Below are 19,050 nucleotides of genomic sequence, written 5' to 3'. Positions count from 1 at the left end.
ATGTTCCCTCTGTACTGGCTTTATGGAGAGTTTTTATCATAAAATGGATGTTGAATTTTATCAAAAGCTTTTTCTGCATATACTGAGATGATCATATTGTTTTTATTCTTGTATTTTTTAATGTGGTGTACCACTTTAATTGATTTGCAGATATTGAAAAATCTTTGCATCCCTGGGATAAATCCCACTTAATCATGGTGTATGATCCTTTTAATGTATTGTTGGATTGGGTTTGCAAGTATTTTGTTGAGGATTTTTGCATCTGTGTTCATCAGTGATAGTGGCCTGTAATTTTCTGTTTTTGTGATACTTTTGTCTGGTTTTGGTATCAGGGTGATGCTGGCCTCATAGAATGAGTTCTGAAGTATTCCTTCCTCTGCAGTTTTTTGGAATAGTTTCAGAAGGATAGGTGTTAACTCTTTAAATGTTTGGTAGAATTCACCTGTGAGGCCATTTGGTCCTGGACTTTGGTTTGCTGGGAATTTTTTGGGTTTTTTTTCTTTGTGCGGTACATGGGCCTCCCACCGCTGTGGCCTCTCCCGCCGCGGAGCACAGGCTCCAGACGTACAGGCCCAGCGGCCATGGCCCACGAGCCCAGCCGCTCCACGGCACGCGGGATCCCCCCAGACAGGGGCACGAACCCGTATCCCCTGCATCGGCAGGCGGACTCTCAACCACTGCACCACCAGGGAAGCCCTGCTGGGAGTTTTTAAATTACTGCTTCAATTTTAGTATATGTGCTGCTGAAGTGAGCACTAAATTACTGCTTCAGTTTCATTACTGGTAATTGGTCTGTTCATATTTTCTGTTTCTTCCTGGTTCAGTCTTGGGAGATTGTACCTTTCTAAGAATTTGTCATTTCTTCTAGGTTGTCCATTTTATTGGCATAGAGTTGTTCATAGTAGTCTCTTATGATCCTTTGTATTTCTGTGGTGTTGGTTGTAACTTCTCCTTTTTGTTTCTAATTTCATTGATTTGAGCACTCACCCTCTTTTTCTTGATGAGTCTGCTAAAGGTTTATCAATTTTGTTTACTTAATTTTTAATTTTATTTTATTTTTTCTTGGCCATGCCACGTGGCATGCGGGATCTTAGTTCCCCATCCAGGGATCAATCCCATGCCCCCTTCAGTGGAAGGGTGGAATGCTAACCACTGGATCACCAGGGAATTACCATCATGATGTATATATTTGTTTTTGTTGTTTATTTTTTCAAAGAACCAGATTTTAGTATCATTTTATGATATTTTCTATTGTTTTTTAAATGTCTATTTCATTTGTCTCTGCTCTGATCTTTATGATTTCTTTCCTTCCACTAACTTTGGGTTTTGTTTGTTCTTCTTTCTTCAATTCCTTTAGGTATAAGTTTAGGTTGTTTATTTGTAATTTTTCTTGTTTCCTGCGGTAAGCTTGTATTGCTATAAACTTCCCTCTTAAAACTGCTTTTGCTGTGTCATAGGTTTTGGATCATCGCGTTTTTGTTTTCATTTGTCTCTAGGTATTTTAAAATTTCCTCTTTGATTTCTTCAGTGATCCATTAGCTGTTTAGTACCATGTTGTTTAGCCAACATATGTTTATGTGTTTTGCAGTTTTTTTCTTGTAGTTGATTTCTAGCCTCAAAGTGTTGTGGTTGGAAAAGATGCTTTATATGATTTCAGTTTTCATAAATTTACCAAGAATTGTTTTGTGGCCTAACATGTGATTTATCTTGGAGAATGTTCCATGTGCACTTGAAAAGAATATATATTCTAATGCTTTCAGATGGAATGCTCTCTCTATATATGAATTAAGTCCATTTGGTCTAAAGTGTTATTTAAGGCCTGTGTTTTCTTACTGATTTTCTGTCTGGATGATCTGTCCATTGGTGTAAGGGGGTGTTAAAATCCCCTAGTATTGTGTCATGGTTGATTTCTCCTTTTATGTCTGTTAACATTTGCCTTATATATTGAGGTGCTCGTATGTTGGGTGCATACCTATTTACCCTTCAAGACTAGCTGGTTAGGCCTGGCCCAGGCTCTTATCAAATTACCGCTTTTTCCCTGGATCCCAGTGCCTGTGAGATTCTGTGTTCACCCTTTAAGGGTGAAGTCTTTATTTCTGCTAGTCCTGTGGGGCTGCCAAAATTAAACCCTGGTGGCCTTCAAAGCCAAATGCTCTGGGGGCTCATCTTCCCAGTGCAGAACCCTCGGGTAGGGAGCCCGATGTGGGGCTCAGAACCTCACTCCTGTGGGAGAGCCTCTGCAGTACAGTTATTCTCCAGTTTGTGGGTCACCCACCTGGAGGTATGGGATTTGATTATATCACAAGTCTGCCCCTCCTACCCGTGTCACTGTGGTTCTTTCTTTATGTCTTTAGTTGTAGTGATGCTGAAAGCTCGACCTCTGTGCACCAGTGTCAGATCGAATCTCAGAGACAGGGTTTTGGGTGAAGTAGGAAAGAATAGCTTTATTGCTTTGACAGGCAAAAGGGGACACAGTAGCGTCCCACCCTCGAAAACTGTGTGTCCCAACCCAGGGAGATTTGGTGAGGAGTTTTATAGCAAGGGTTCAAGGGTGGGGTTGCTGATAAGACTAGGATGTGTACAGGGCCTGCACTCCTTTAATCTGGTCTCAGGTAATCTTTTAATGAGCTTCTCTGGTTCCTTTAATCTGGTCCCAGGTGGTCTTCTCTGGAATGAAGAATGCTGACATCTTCCATTTGTTGGGGGCTTTAGTTCTATAAATTGCTCAAAGATATTGTTATGTGTATCCCTTCAGGCTGAACAGGACCCTGCCCCAAGGCTGCACTGTTGTTTCTTAGCTGCTCCTCCTTCGTCTCTGCATCCCCTCCCTTCCTCCTGATTAGCGACTGTTTGAACCTGCCCTTTGGGGCTCAGGGAAGGTCATGGAGGTCATTCCCTACAAGGAATGGGGGAGAGAAAGGGTCCGTGCCCAGGAGCCCCACAGGGTCCTGCTCGGTTTCAGTAGAAGATCTTTTCTGATAGGTTCCAGTCATTTTCATCGACAGCTGTTCTGCAGATAGTTGTGATATTGGTGTGCTCATGAGAGGAGGTGAGCTCAGGGTCTTTCTACTCTGTCATCTTGGCTGCTCTCCAGAATACATTTAATTTTTAAGTTAAAGATAAGAAATACACTTAAATTATAAGTTAAAGTTAATTTTGTGATATCCCATCAGACTCTGTCGTGTGACAAAACTACCCCTAAATTACAGTGCTGTTCAAATTGTCTTTCAAAATGGCTTCTAATTTTGAATTTTATAAGACGTCTTGTCATGCAGAGTCTGAATTTGTTAACACAGGTTAAAAGATTCCAAATTCTCAAAGGATGTACTAGAATATACTACAATGCATGTGTTTCCTAGAAGCATATTTTTATACAGTCATATGAATACATTCCCAAACCTTTGAATATACTCATGGAATAAAACAACATGTTCTGGTACTTACTGATCTTGCTATTTTTTTAGGGAAAAAACACACCACTTAGTTAATATAAATGGGTTATTATTAGTGCCAGGATTTATTACAAAAAGTGTAAAAAGAATCCTATCTTGGGGCTATAAACACAGGCTTCTTGAGACACTTTACTGTTAAGTTTCAGGAATTTCTAATTTTCCTCTGGGAGCCTTGTAAGGTCTGCCCTCTTCACTTTACACGAAACCTATTAAGCCTTTTCCTGATTCCACACCCATATTAATCTTGATCCTCTTGTCTGAGCCCCCCTTTCATGAGCCTCTACATTATTCTTGAGAACGAACCTGCTTTGTGAGGGCTTCCACTCCTGCTCCTGCCCTGATTGCTTTCATTCCCTCTGACTCCTGAAGGTTTACCATCTACCCACCTCTGTGTCACGTAACTATATACTCTCTTGTGAGCGTATCTTACCTTCCTAACGGGGTTATAAGCTCCTAGATGGCAAGGGCGATGTCTTATCTTCCTTCTGATTTCCTTTGGTATTGAGTGCAATATGATTTAAATTGAAAGTGATCAAAAAGCTTTTTCAATGAAGATTCCATTTTTATAACACTGCATTTCTGTAAATATTAGGATAAGTGGGCTTAGTGGAAATTTCAGTTAATTTAGACTTTTTATGTACAAGGATGCCAGGGAAGGCCTTTTATCATATTGGATCATAAGTTGTCAAGGAGGAGGATTAATAAGATGAAATTTTCAGAAAAAAAGGTATGGCGTATCTCTATTTCCTGTATTTGGGGTCATAGACTATACTCTTAAGCTTAACCTTTTGCCCAGATAGGATCAAGCAGGGTACGGATGGTTAAAATAATCAACTTGAAATTACTGCATACTCACAACATGTTTATTCTGTTGCACTTAAAAGAAACAAATACCAGCTAACTTAACAAAATAATTTACTATGTTAGCTCATAGAATGAAATGGAAGGCTGGAGAAACCAGGCTTGGGTATCCCTAGGGAGCAAAGGTAGTAGGATCTGACAGAGGGTTTCTTTAATGCACCACCACTGGGATCAATAAACTCCAAATATTTTTCTTTTATTAGAGGATTTCACTTGAGATTCAGGATCCTGGGAGAGAGGTCCTACTGGCCTTGTTTGGATCAGGTTCTACTCCATAGGTCAAGATCAAGGAACCTTGAATAATGGTCCCACCAACCATCTACCCATGAGGAAGATCCACGTGCTCCAAAGGAAATTGAGTACCATTACAGCAGGGAGGAAAGGCTAGTCTATTTGTGAAATCACCTTGCAGAACATAGAATATCAGAGAACTAGCAGGTGGGCAACATCTAAGGAATAGCGGAAAGTACGGGAGAAATGTGTTGCCCTGACAGAAAACAAGAAATCACTAAATGGTATTTTTCACCATGTTCTCTTCAGGCTACAAGTATCTCAAACTATGTGACAATTAAAGGTCAGAAGCTCTTAGCCAACCCTTTATAAAAACTTGTCTTTCTAGTCTAAGTTGATATATATGGAAGCTTTGTATTTCAAAGGTTTGCTCTCCCAAATATTTACTGTGAGAAGAATTTCTCTGGCTTCTGTCCTATGTGTTGAAATGTCACCCGAGGCGAGGCAAAGCAGAACAAAGCAAGGCAAAGGTACTTGGTGTATAAAGGCATTTCTGTCTACTTCAGTTTGCAAACTGGCAAGGGAGATGTTCCTCACCCTTTCACTGCCTTCCCCCTGCCCTCCAGAAAATACTGGCTTTATTTATGATCGTGGTGCTGTGCTTTGTAAATGTGTACTTTTCCTGGAGTGCTGTAATTTGAAGATTTAAATGAAGGACAGTGTCTTATGCGTTTGTTTTTATACAGCCTTTTAGTCTCATTAGGTGTTTGGCTATTGCTATCATATATTATCTAGTTTAGGAAATTAAGGCTATCTTTTCTTTAAAAGGCATTCTAAACGGGAATTTCAGAGTACTACGTTGTCATTAGGAGGAACAGAATTTTATTATTTACTTTTACAATAGAGTAGGTACTGGAGAGAGTAAACTTCTGATGAAGGGGCATATCTGAACACTTCAGAGGGTTTCGATATTTGGAAGTTTAGAGTATTCTGTCTGCTAACACAATCATGTGTTCTGGGAGACTGGATTTTAGACTCCACGCTTTTGTGCACAAATTGTAATATCTTTCAGTTTTCAGTTATGAAATATTGAAAGTTAATTCGTACCAAATCCTATGGCGGGTGGTGACGTGATTTTTCCCCAGGGCTTTGAATGTCAAAATGGAGAGATTCACTGAGGCTCAGGTAAGTTGATGGGTGTAACTAGGACTCTCTAAGGTAGCCACATGCCTCACCATCTAATTAGGGATACGCATGAACGGATGAATGATATTCCTACTCTCTCTACCTATTATCTGTTGAAACTACAGCCAAGGGGATGGTTTGGCAAAAATCTGTGCGCAAAGAAGGCTGTTGAACCTGACTGTAAACCTGGCATGGTGAAGAGAGACAGGAGGTGAGGGTTAAGTGGGAGGCCCTGTTGGGGGCAGGAAGTTCAGGCCTGGGCCCTCCAAATCCATTGCTATGTAAACTGTTTCAGAACTTCGAAAGAATGAATGTTTCAAATTCCTTTAAAATATCATTTTGATACCAAAACCTAGTCAAAATTAAAAACAAAAAGAGACAAATCTCACTTATGAATTTAACCCTCCCTCAAATAGACTGACATAATCCAAGTAGGGGATGAACCAGGGAGGATTTAGTCTACTGATTCAAGTATGGTTCACTAGTAGAAATACAGATTTTGTTATATTCAAAATTAAAAGGAGCAAATCATAATTGTCTCCCTATGCACTGGAAATGCATTTCAGAAAAGTTTAATAAACATTCTTTATAATAGGGCTTCCCTGGTGGCACAGTGGTTGAGAGTCCGCCTGCCGATGCAGGGAACACGGGTTCGTGCCCCGGTCCGGGAAGATCCCACATGCCGTGGAGCGGCTGCGCCCGTGAGCCATGGCCGCTGAGCCTGCACGTCCGGAGCCTGTTGCTCCGCAACGGGAGAGGCCACAACAGTGAGAGGCCCGCGTACCGCAAAAAAAAAAAAAAAAAACAAAAAACTTTATTATAATACTCAAAAGTAGAAACTTTTTTTCTTAACTTTGTGAAATATATCTATCTCAGCCTTGGAAGCAGCACCATGAAGGACTCTGCGCTCTCACTGCCGAGGGCTCGGCTTCAATCTCTGCTCGGAGAGCTAGGACCCTACAAGCCTCGTGGCGCAGCCGCAAAAAAAAACGACTTAGTAGTTAAACAAATGTGATATGGTGAGTGAATAGACGGATCAGTGGAACAGAAAGAAAAATCCAGAAACACCCATATATTCCCAAGAATTAGATACGAATTACAAATGGCTTTTCACCTATGGAACGACACACATCGTTCAGAGAATGTTGAGAAATGCACATTAAAACTATAATGAAATACTGTTTTAAAGCGAACAAATCGGCAAAAATCAAAAGTTTCACAACACACCCAAAGTTGCTGGGGATCTTGTAAATCCGTTTAATCCCTTGAAGTCAATTTGCTAATGCTAATTACAGCTACAAATGTATATTTGTAATTGACTCAGCAATTCCTGACACGTATGTAGAAAGATAAATGTGTATGTAAGGTTATTCACTGCAGCATTGTTTTTCATTGGAAGCCATGGGGACTGGTTAAACAATTAAGAATTACTGGAACACAATGTAGCAGAAAGAAAGGATGAGGAAGGTTACTATGTATGCATTGCAAGGTATTTGTCAAGTGAAAAAAAGCAAGACACACACCAATGTATATAATATGCTATTTTTTTGTGTAAAAAATTAGAGGAGGGCTTCCCTGGTGGCGCAGTGGTTGAGGGTCCGCCTGCTGATGCAGGGGACACGGGTTCGTGCCCCGGTCCGGGAGGATCCCGCGTGCCACGGAGCGGCTGGGCCCGTGAGCCATGGCCGCTGAGCCTGCGCGTCTGGAGCCTGTGCTCCACAACGGGAGAGACCACAACGGTGAGAGGCCCGCGTACCGCAAAAAAAAAAAAAAAAAATTAGAGGAAATCTGTATATGAGTTAGCTTATGTACTCATAAATTAATTCTGGAAGGTTATAAAAGAAACAAGAAGCGTTGGTTACTGGTGGAGAGAATGAAGTTAGGTGGGAACTAGGTAGATGGAGACTGTATATTCGTTGTCATTTTTTTCATTTTTGAACCATGTGAATGTTTTGCCTATTCAATAAGGAAAACAAACAAACAAGTATACAGTCATATGTGTGTATTTAAGAAAGAAGACTAAGGATGCTCTCTATGTGTTGATAGGGAAGCGTTCCCGAGGATGTTAAGCGAATAAAACAAGGCATGGAATAGAATGTACAGTATCCACTTTTTGTTGAAAAAAGGAAATCTAAGACTGTTTGCTTGGTTTTGCTTGCATATTCATAAAGAAACTCTGGAAGGATACTCGAGTGTGAACATTGTGATGTGCTGCCTCCAGACCCCCTTAGGAATGAAAGATTTCTTGCTGAAGCAGCTGAAGGGCTGCTGACAGATGTCCTTCAGGGAACAAACCCCATGGGTAATGATTGCCTCTTTTGAAGAGAGTCACCTCACCTGAGGTCATGCCCCCTTCTGGGGTGGCCTGCAATCAGTGAATTAGCAACATGGGGGTGTGAAGGGCCAGCTTCCCACCCCCAACTCAGGGCAACTCTGAAGGGTCAGCCAGCTTTAGAAATCCCCTTCCTTAAGCTGCATGGTAATTTAACTTCTCCTGCTGCTGTCTGGTTTCTTCCATAGAAAGAGAACACTTTTAGTAAACCTCCCCTTGCTAATAAGTAAGAGTGTGTCCTGGGGAACTCAGCGTGCCACAGGAAACCAAAAACAGTGATTTCCTGTGCTTGGGTTGGGGTGGGAACCTGGTGAACGGGGGCAAGTTTGGGAAGAAGACTTTACACCCTACACTCTATGCCTTTTTGAAAAATTGAAGTATAGTTGATTTACAATGTCGTGTGAGTTTCAGGTGCACAGTGATTCCCAGTCTTTTTCCCTTCTAGGTTATTACAAAAATATCGAATAGAGTTCCCTGTGCTATACAGTAGGTCCCCGTTGGTTATCTATTTTATATATGGTAGTGTGTATATGTTAATCCCAAACTCCGAATTTATCCTTTTTATGATATAAAAAACATCTTTTTGGAAACATGTGGGTGTATTACGTATTCAAATCAGAAATCAAAATTTTAAAGTTAACTTGGTATATCGATGATATTTTATCCTTTTCCTCTTATATTTTTAGAGAACTTTTTTTATGTTTCAATTTGGGAGGAGATATTTTTAATCTAAAATACCATGCCTCGCTACACTCTAAATATGCTTTTCTTTTTTTCTTTTTGTTTTTGCTTAGGACCTACAGAGAAACACCGCCTTGATCTCACATTACAATGGAATTTAAGAAGCCACCTGACGGTGGCTGGGCCTGGGTGATTGTACTGGCCTCCCTCTTTACTCAGTTTTTGTGTTACGGATCTCCGCTAGCTGTTGGCGTCTTGTACGTAGAATGGCTGGACGCCTTTGGTGAAGGGAAGGGGAAAACAGCCTGGGTCGGATCCCTTGCAAGTGGAGTTGGCTTGCTTGCAAGTAAGTGGAGAAACTTATGCTTCTCCTCACTCGTTAATCATTTAATCACATTTGCTGCATTGTTCACATTGTGCAAGACATAGGAGGCTATTTTCTTTTTTTAAAGTATAGCACCTACTTTGCTGCCTTCACTGAGATTATAAACCACTCTTTCACTGTCATAAATCTATGTGACAATACAGGAATTCCATCAGAGATTCAGTTGTCCATTCATTCATTCCTTTATATATTTATTTGCTCCTGTGTGCCAGGCAGTGTTTTAGATGCTGGATATGAAAGGATGAATGGCAAACACATCATTTCTGCCTTTAAGTCTAGTGAGACAGTCTAGTGAGACACACGTTTCCACAAATAAGAAAGATACAGGGGTATGCGGGCAGTGATCCAGGTATGTCCGATGAATGCTGGTGACCAAAGGACCAAATATTTTTCAGCAGTCCTGGGAACAGTTCCTCTGTGATTCATAATTACTCCTCTCTGATTCGGATACACCGTGATCACACTGCATGTCCTACATTTGTGTCACCTTCTTAAGAAAAATTTGATATGACAAAGAGTAGTCCCTTCTCAACAATGATCATGACATTAAGGATTTAAATATAGTGTTATGTGTAAGATGTATGTGATGCATTTTGTGTGACTTTCATAAAATGTCTCCAGAAGTAATATTCTTTTTTTAAAAATTTATTTTATTTATTTATTTATATTTGGCTGCGTTGGGTCTTCGTTGCTGCGCGTGGGCTTTCTCTAGTTGCAGCGAGCGGCGGCTACTCTTAGTTGTGGTGCGAGGGCTTCTCATCGCGGTGGCTTCTCTTGTTGTGGCTCACGGGCTCTAGGCACGCGGGCTTTAGTAGTTGTGGCTCACAGGCTTAGTAGTTGTGGCTCATGGGCACTAGGTGCGTGGGCTTCAGTAGTTGTGGCTCGTGGGCTTAGTTGCTCCGTGGCATGTGGGATCTTCCCGGACCAGGGATCGAACCCGTGTCCCCTGCATTGGCAGGCGGATTCTTAACCACTGTGCCACCAGGGAAGCCCCAAAAGTAATATTCTTGATAAGCATTTATCAAGTGTGATATAATAGTGATTCTTAACATCTGTAGACAGCACAGTAGAGCGGCTTTTTTTTTAAGGACTAAAATCGTATGCACTTCAATTTCTGGAGTCATAGTTTGAGCTCTGCAGTAGTATTTAGTGATCATCAGTCTAACTTACTTGGAACTAGTTAAGAACAGACATGCTGTATACACACTACTGTATATAAAATAGATAACTAATAAGTACCTACTGTACAGCACAGGGAACTCTGCTCAATACTCTGTACTGGCCTATATGGGAATAGAATCTGAAAAAGAGTGGATATATGAATATGTATAACTGATTCAATTTGTTGTACAGCAGAAACTAACACAACATTGTAAATTAACTATACCCCAATAAAAATTTTTTTAAAAGAACAGATATGCTAAGATGTAGCCCTGGAGTCTAATCCTGAACTATGACCTTTACATGATTCATTGAGCAAATCACAATCTCTATTCTTATGCGGAAAATAAGGACAGTGAATGTGGTGATTTATAAGGTATTTTTCAACTCTAAAATGATTTACAAAGAAAATGCATTGGCCATTCCTTCTTTTAAATCTGTTATCTTTCCTGATCACTAAAGGGGACTTCTTAAAGCAAAACAAAACAAAAATCGTTGCTTCCAATTGATGAATTACTTTGTTAAATTAAAAAGAAGACTTGAAAAACAATGCTGGATCATGTGGCCATGTCAGATAAGAGAACGAAACGTAACTAAACAAATGAAAATAACACTGTCATTATAAGCGTCAGAAAAGCAGGAAACATTTGCCAAGATTTGTTTGAAAGAGTTTTTCAAAATGTGGATTGTTTGTAAAGCTGTCAAAGTACAAGTGGATGATGATTGATATGTTTGAGAATATAATTTTTAGAAAATGATCCGGTGAGAAGAGAATTTTTAAATGTCCTCCAATTAGTCATCATTTCTTTTCTGGCTGTGTCGGGTTTTAGTTGTGGCATGTGGGATCTTTGTTGAGGCATGCAGGATCTTTCACTGTGGTGCAGGCTCTTCGTTGTGGCGCGCGGGCTTCTCTCTAGTTGTAGCGGCAGGTTTTCTCTCTCTAGTTGTAGTGGGCAGGCTCCAGGGTGCGTGGGCTCTCTAGTTGTGGCGTGCGGGTTCCAGAGCACATGGGCTCGGTAGTTTGCGGCACGCAGGCTCTCTCATTGAGGCGCAAGAGCTCAGTAGTTGCAGTGCGCGGGCTTAGTTGCCTCGTGGCATGTGGGATCTTAGTTCCCCGACCAGGGATCGAACCCTGAATCCCCTGCATTGGAAGGCAGATTCTTTACCACTGGACCACCAGGGAAGTCCCAATTAGTCATCATTTCTATTAGCAAATACAAAGTTAAACAGAAATTCAATTACCTTGCCTTCCAGCACGGGTCAAAGGGTAATTGAAGTGCTATCTCTGTCAGCACATACTTGGAGAACAAAGCTCTTTTTCAGGAAGTCTGTCCAGGTAAGACTTGAGGGTTTGAGGTGTTCAGGGAAGCTGAGATCTTCTTAGGGATGGACGGGGTATTGGTGGTCAGAGCCGATGCTGAGACTCTGAAAACTGAACTGCAGCTCTCCACTTTCTGCAAGTTCCTAAGTGGATGGACCAGTCTGTCTCAGGGGCCACAAGCAGCCCCCTTCACTTGTAGGCGGGACCAGCTACATAATTTACAATACCACGTGCAAAATGAAAATGCAAGGCCTCCAGTTACAAAAGTTAAGAATTTCAAGACAGCAGCAGCAGGGCAGCAGACCAAGTGCATGGCCCTTCACAGAGCTGAGTCCAGTGCAGCTGCATTGGTTGCGTGCCCACGAGGCCAGCCCTGCTTGATGGGCTGGAGAGAGAGAGCATCCCAGCAAACGTCCAGGGAATGAACAAGTACTGGGGGAGTGTTGGGCCGAAGTCAGAGCTAATCAGAGTCCTGGCTGTACCACCCTGTAGCTGAGGGACCTTGTGCAAGTAACTTATCTTCAGTGTCCTCAGCTAGATGAGAAGACACTCGAAGCAGCTAATCAGAGCTTTTGCAAATAAACATAGAATATGGAGACCAAAGGGTTCCAGAATGAGGAAGCAGTGAGAAAAAAATGATGACTGGAGAGCTAAGACTTACGGGTGTGTGTTTGTGTGTGTTTGTGCACATGCCTGTGTGCACTTTAGTTAGTGGCCACTGAGTATCTGTGTTGTTGGCTTCCCTTGGCTCTTCATAGCATAAATGAAGGGACACATCCTGAAAGCTATGTCATACAGTATTAGCAAGAGGGGTCTAGCGGTGTCTGAGCCACATTCATCATCTACTTTGTGGACAACTTTCTTCTACACAAAAACAAACGGATCGGTCCTACCTTGGAAATAGGAAAAGTACATCTCATCATGATTGTCAGTGATTCTTAACCAGGGAGATAATCAGAATCATCTGTAGAAAGATTTCAGCGTATAAATGCTTGGATTTGACCCTCAGACATTCTAATTCAGTCAGTCTATAGTGGGGCCCACATACGTGAATCTTTTTCAAGCCCCCAAAGTGATTTTCAGTTGGGAGCTACCACTGGCTTAAGCCCTCTCTACTTAGATTGCAGTCTTGCCCTCCTTGGTGGTTCTCAAATGTATATTGGTGTCGACATATTTATAAAGGGAACTCTTGTAGGTTTCTGCTTGAACGTGTCACTGTGTATGCCATGTAAACCATGACAGATTGTGTCCAGTGGCCCCAATTCTGGGGAATGAACACATAAACGGACATCTTTGTATCCTTTTTGATAAAAATGAATTTAACTTATATATATATATATATATGTATGTATATATTTACATAAATACATCTTTGATAGTTGCTCTTAAAATCAGGAGTATATATGAATGACTTGAGCTTGTCTAAAAAGCCAGTTTCTTACTCATCAGTGCTGTGGGGTGGGGACGGAGGGTGGTCCCAGGAATCTTCTTTTTAACTAGCTCCCCAGATGATTCTGAGGCAGCAAGCCATATCGTAGCTGAGGAACGTGAGTTGTTTTCTTTACGCAGTTCTGTCCAGAGAAGGCCTGGTAGGTGTCATCCTTGACTAGTCCTGTGATCCGACCTCTGGAGATTTATAATTGAGTCAGCATAGCACAGGTACATTTGCTAAGCAACATACAAAGTCTGCTTTTCATGTACTTGTCCCTTTAGTTCAAAAAGTGCCCCTTGTGTGCCTGGCTCGATACCAGCCACCTTCACATACTTGATCCTGGTTGATCCTCATAATAACACCCTGAAATAGGCATTCTTGTCCTTAAGGTTTAGTGACCTGCCCAAGATGAACACATTGTCTAAGAGGAAGATTGGGGAAAAAAAAAAAAAAAGGAGAGAAACATTGACACCCAAGCAATGGTTTTTCTAACCTGTTAAGTCTGTTTCTTCATCTTTAAATTGGAGATCATAAAAGTACCTACCTGGGACTTCCCTGGTGGTCCAGTGGTTAAGACTCCACACTTCCACTGTAGGGGGCGTGGGTTCCATCCTTGGTTGGGGAATTAAGATTCTGCATGCTGCGCGGCACAGCCAAAAATATAAACAAATAAAAAATAAAAGTACCTACCTTATATGATTGCCATGTAGAATACTCGAGATGGTGCTTGTCATGTGGTAGGTACTCAACAAATATTAGTTATTAAAGAACAACAATCCCCCACAAATAAAATTACTCTCCCAGCCAAACTGGAATCTGCAAAAGAAAGGAACCCTTCAGCCTGCAAGACAAAGACATTTCTAGGGGGATGGGCAGGAGGGAGAGCTGTCAATATTGTATGTAAGCATCTGGAATTTAAAGGCCCACCCATTGTCTTTAACAAACCCAGATTTGGACAGTAGCTAAGAATAGCGGAAAGACATGCAATTCTTAACTTTATACTCTTTATAACCTTAATTCTTTCTCTTTGAAACTTGAGTAACTGAGAAAATACTAAGAAGTAGACCTCTCATCTGAATTGTTTTTCCAGACGATCCTTAGGATGAATAAAGCAGAATATCAAGGATTCGGCCTCCCTCAGTTACACATCGTCATTACGCACACTCAGAGAATCTCTTCTCCTGTGTGTTAGGGAGGCCCAGACATCATCTCTGCTATAAGGGATTTAGAGTCTCAGGGCAGAGACAGGAAAAAAGGGTAGTAATGCCTTGAGACTTCACCACAAATACCAAGAATAGCAAGAACAAGGCAGTCTCTGGAGTTTTATAGAGATAGGCTGTGAAGTGGGCCAGAGGGGAGGGTGGGCTGGGCCAGATGCATGGGCGTGGAGAGGGCAGTCCACGCAGAGTCCCCGTATGCAAACCCTGGCATCGCGCTGCAGGTGATGCCGTCTGGTAGAGTACATTTGGCTGGAGAAGGAGTGATGTGTTAGGAGCTGTGATCGTCTGTGTCTACTTGGCTAGGGCTGCATTCCACGGTTAGTCAAACACTCATGGAGGTATCACTGTGAAGGTATCTAATAGATGCGCTCCAAGTCCATAATCAATCGACTTGAAGTAAGCGGGATTATATTAAATAATCTAGGTGGATCGGATTCAATGCACTGAAAGTCTTTATGAGTAGAAATGAGCTTTTCCAGAAGAAGAAATTCAGCCTACGGCTATAGCTTCATCCTGTGGGAGAGAGTTCCAATCTGCCCTTCCTGAGGCCTAGTCCTGTGGATGCTGTCCTTGCCTAGCCAGGTCCCAAAACCACGTAAGCCAGTTCCTTGCAATAAATCTCTTAATGGAAGTCTTCTTCTGGTTCAGTTTCTCTGGTCGAAACCCGAAGGATTCAGAAGGAATGGAAGGTAACTGAACTAAAGGGCGATCACGGCCTTATGTTGTTTTAAGTTGGGAGAAAGCACCCTTTGGTTGGGTGTTATGGTTCACATTCAAGGAGAAGGGTGGGACCATTTTTCTGACCACAGAGGTGCTGATACAGCAGGGAGATCTTTTGTTCTGTAGTTTTGTACTCCAGATAGATTTAACAGTCCCCTCCCTCTCTCTTTTTTTTGTCTTTAATTCCTCCAAAGATCTTCAAATCCCTAATGAGTCAGTACATCTATCTCCAGGTTAATATAATGAGTCAGTATAGCCAACAGGCTTGCTCCATGAGTTGCGAGTGTCAGCAGAGCTGGCTTTCAGCATTATCTGTACAGTGTTACCCCCTGTTAACTCCTTGCGTAGGACTGAATTCCTGCCTCCTACAAGGATGCTGTTACGTTGGCCCATTCCCAGTGTGCTGGGCAGGTCTAGGGTTTGGTGAGAATCTTGGCAGGTTTTGCTGACTTGAAGAAGGCAAATGTACATGATACACCAAAGCGACCGATAAGCAAGGTGATCGGTATACTTGAGAGCAAGGATTTGAGTGGATGTGGTTCTGTAGTGCCGTTTTCTTCCTCAGGAAGATGAACTTAAAATTCCTGATCTCAGGGACTTCCCTGGCGGTCCAGTGGTTAAGACTCCGCCTTCCAGTGCGGGGCACGGGTTCCCTCCCTGGTCGGGGAACTAAGGTCCCACATGCTGCGGGGTGTGGCCAAAAATTAAAAAAAAAAAAAGGGGGGGGAAGTAAGAAGTGAGAAACCTGCCAGTTTGTTGGGCTCCCCGCCTTGTAAGTAGAGGGATGGGACTCGTGGGCCTAATCAATCTGCTGTCTTAGGAAATCCTTGCAGTGCTACAAGCACACAGCCTGGTTACTGCTATAATTTATTTCTCATTGTACCGTCAGCATACTTACGGCAGTAGGCCTGGCCATCCTACCACTCTGGGGACTCTCTGAAACTTTTTGGGAGAGAGAAGTGCATGGAAGTTGATTTCTTTCCCAAAGGGAATAATTTATTTTCCAAAGCTGTCTTATAAAAATTACAACTTGGAGAACCACATTATGGTTCTCTTCTCTCCGTTTAGAATGTATTTTCATCTCTTTTGACAATACTTCACAGCCCAGTTCAAGGCTCAGTTCTTTGGCCCATGGTGATCTCCCTTTTCTGAAATCCCCAAACACATGATCTGAACCTTTCTTTCGTGCTTATTGCCCATGGCCTTAGGTTTTGATATGTGTTTGTTTTGCCTTTTGGTCTAGGTCAGAAATTTTGCGTCTTCTTCTCTGTGTCCTTATCTACCATGATATGGGCCTCCAGTGCTGTGTGGTCCAGTACAGTAAGCACTGGCCACATGTGGCTGTTGGACACTTGAAATGTGGCTAGTTCAAGATGAGATGTGCTCTAAGTGTAACAAATACACAGTGAATTTCAAAGACTTAGTACAAAACAAAGGAGTGTAAAATCTCTCTTTAATCATGTTGAAATGATGATGTTTTCGATGTATTTGGTTAGATAAAATACATTATTGAAATCAGTTTTACCTCTTCTTATTTATCTAATGTAGCTAGTAGAAAGTTTAAAATTCCATGTGTGCCTCCTTATCTTTCTGTTTTGCAGCAGTGCTGTTCTAATGGAGGCTTGGTAAATAGTGAAGGAATGGTAATGGTCAAATATTTACTCTTTTGTTTGATTAATGCAGACCTAAATTTATGTTACTAGCAAACTTTTAAAGATGTGTATTCTTCCTATTAATTTTTTTTTTTTTTTTTTTTTTTTTTTTTGCGGAACGCGGGCCTCTCACTGTTGTGGCCTCTCCCGCTACGGAGCACAGGCTCCGGACGCGCAGGCTCAGCGGCCATGGCTCACGGGCCCAGCTGCTCCGCGTTATGTGGGATCTTCCCGGACCGGGGCACAAACCCGTGTCCCCTGCATTGGCAGGCGGACTCTCAACCACTGTGCCACCAGGGAAGCCCCTTCCTATTAATTTTAATAGCCAGCAAAAATTTAACTCCATTTCTTCCCACATTACCCTGAAGGGCTAAAGGAAACAATTTCATCCCTTAACGTGTACATCATTCTCACTTCCTTAGAACAACTCATCCTTCTCATTTTCTTTCTTTTTTTAAAAAATAATTTTTATTGGGGTATAGTTGATTTTCAGTGTTGTGTTAGTTTCTGCCGTACAGCAAAGTGAATCAGTTATCCGTATGCATATATCCACTCTTTTTTTAGATTCTTTTCCCATATAGGCCATTACAGAGTATTGAGTAGAGTTCCCTGTGCTATACAGTAGGTCCTTATTAGTTATCTATTTTATATATAGTAGTGTGTATATGTCAATCCCAATCTCCCAATGTATCCCTCCCCTCCTTTCCCCCTTGGTAACCATAAGTTTGTTTTCTACATCTGTGACTCTGTTTCTGTTTTGTAAATAAGTTCATTTGTACCATTTTTTAGATTCCACAAAAAGCAGTATCATATGATATTTGTCTTTGACTTACTTCACTTAGTATGATAATCTCTAGGTCCATCCATGTCACTGCAAATGGCACTATTTTGTTCTCTTTTATGGCTGAGTAATAGTCCATTGTATACATGTGCCACATCTTCTCATCCTTCTCATTTTCTAATTCACCCTTGATCATAACAAAACACTTTTTCCACAAGAATTTTCATTTTCATTTCCTTCATTTAATTCCCCTCATTGGCTGAGAATGATATCAATCAGTCTGATTTGCAGATGACCATTAACAAATGATTTTATGTTTTTGTTTCGTTTTGTATTTAAGAGGTTGTAGGGCTTGAAAGCCCGACTGCATCCTCCTTTCATTCCTCATTCATCACTTTGGTTTATAGCAACAGTCCCTGATCATTTTGGCACCAGGGACCGGTTTCGTGGAAGACAATTTTTCCATGGGGTGGGAGATGGTTCAGGCGGTAATGTGAGCGATGGGGAGCGATGGGGAGCGGTGGGGAGCAGCAGATGAAGCTCCGCTCGCTCACCCACCACTCACCTCCTGCTGTGTGGCCTGGTGCCTAACAGGCCTCAGTACCAGTACTGGTCTGCGGCCCAGGGGTTGGGAACCCTTGGTTTATAGAGTTACTCCCTAATATATAGGTTCTTACCTTTTTTGAGGGAACGTGTCAACATTGTGCCAACGATGTTGCCAGGCTACTATGCAGGAGAATGGAATATCATTTAAGAGCCCTGCATACGTCTTAGTGCCCCACGTGCCACCTGCCATTCTCAGACCCGTCTTCTGTTCTGATTGCTAGCTCTGCTACTTAGCATTTTCCGTTCATCCAACCAATCAAGATTAATCACCCAGACAGAAGGAAGTAATAGTAATAGTGGCCCCTAAACCCCAATACACATACAACCGTGAGTTCAAGAAAACTTTTTATGAAAGGCAAAATGAATATAAAGGCAGTGATTTGTAGTGTGTGTGTGTAACTCTTCTTTTTTTTTAAGGAAATTTCTTCACCTATTTATAAAAGTCCTCAAATAGAAAAAAAAACACAAGGAAAATTAGGCAATCTTTTGAACTGATTGATAATGAAAATAATATATTATTTTTTTTCATTAAGCCAAAGTTGTGCTTAGTGGACAATGTAAGCTTTAAATTTGTATACTGAGGAAAAGTTATAATTTCTATAACCGTTTTCCAGGACAGAAGTCTGGCAGACTTGGCTGGGTACGCTGCTTAGGGCCTCAGAAGGCCAAAATCAAGGTGTCAGCTGTTCTCGGCCCTTATCCAGAGACTGAGGGAAAGTCCATTATAAGGCTCACTAGGTTGTTAGCTAAATTCAATTCTGTGTGGCTGTAGGACTGAAGTCCTCATTTCTTCACTAGCCTTTGCCCAGAGGTCATTCTCGGTTTCTAGAAAGGAACACTGTTCAAACTCGTTTATAAGGTTAAAATTATCCTGACTCTAAAGCCAGACTGATACATTACAAAACAAACAAACAAACAAACAAAATGAATATAAAGGCAGTGATATGTAGTGTGTGTGTGTGTGTGTGTGTGTGTGTGTGTGTGTGTGTGTGTGTAACTTCTTACTGGCTTCCATTTTACGCTGAAATTG

General features: G+C 41.6%; 1 protein-coding gene across 1 annotated transcript in view; it reads left to right on the top strand.

Annotated features, from left to right (window-relative positions):
* Positions 1–8,758: 8,758 nt before the first annotated feature.
* Positions 8,759–19,050, top strand: part of SLC16A9 (solute carrier family 16 member 9) — a 36,066-nt gene continuing 25,774 nt past the window's right edge. The window contains exon 1 of the mRNA XM_027091864.1: positions 8,759–9,088. Within this exon, the coding sequence (XP_026947665.1) occupies positions 8,893–9,088 (196 nt within the window). The 5' untranslated portion in view covers positions 8,759–8,892. The remainder of the gene's footprint in view (positions 9,089–19,050) is intronic.

Source organism: Aethalodelphis obliquidens, unplaced genomic scaffold, assembly GCF_003676395.1.
Source record: "Aethalodelphis obliquidens isolate GAN/ISIS:26980383/991018 unplaced genomic scaffold, ASM367639v1 scaffold73, whole genome shotgun sequence".
Classification (NCBI taxonomy): domain Eukaryota; kingdom Metazoa; phylum Chordata; class Mammalia; order Artiodactyla; family Delphinidae; genus Aethalodelphis; species Aethalodelphis obliquidens.
The sequence above is the reverse complement of the archived record's forward strand: the minus strand, read 5'-3'. Positions and strand labels throughout refer to the sequence as shown.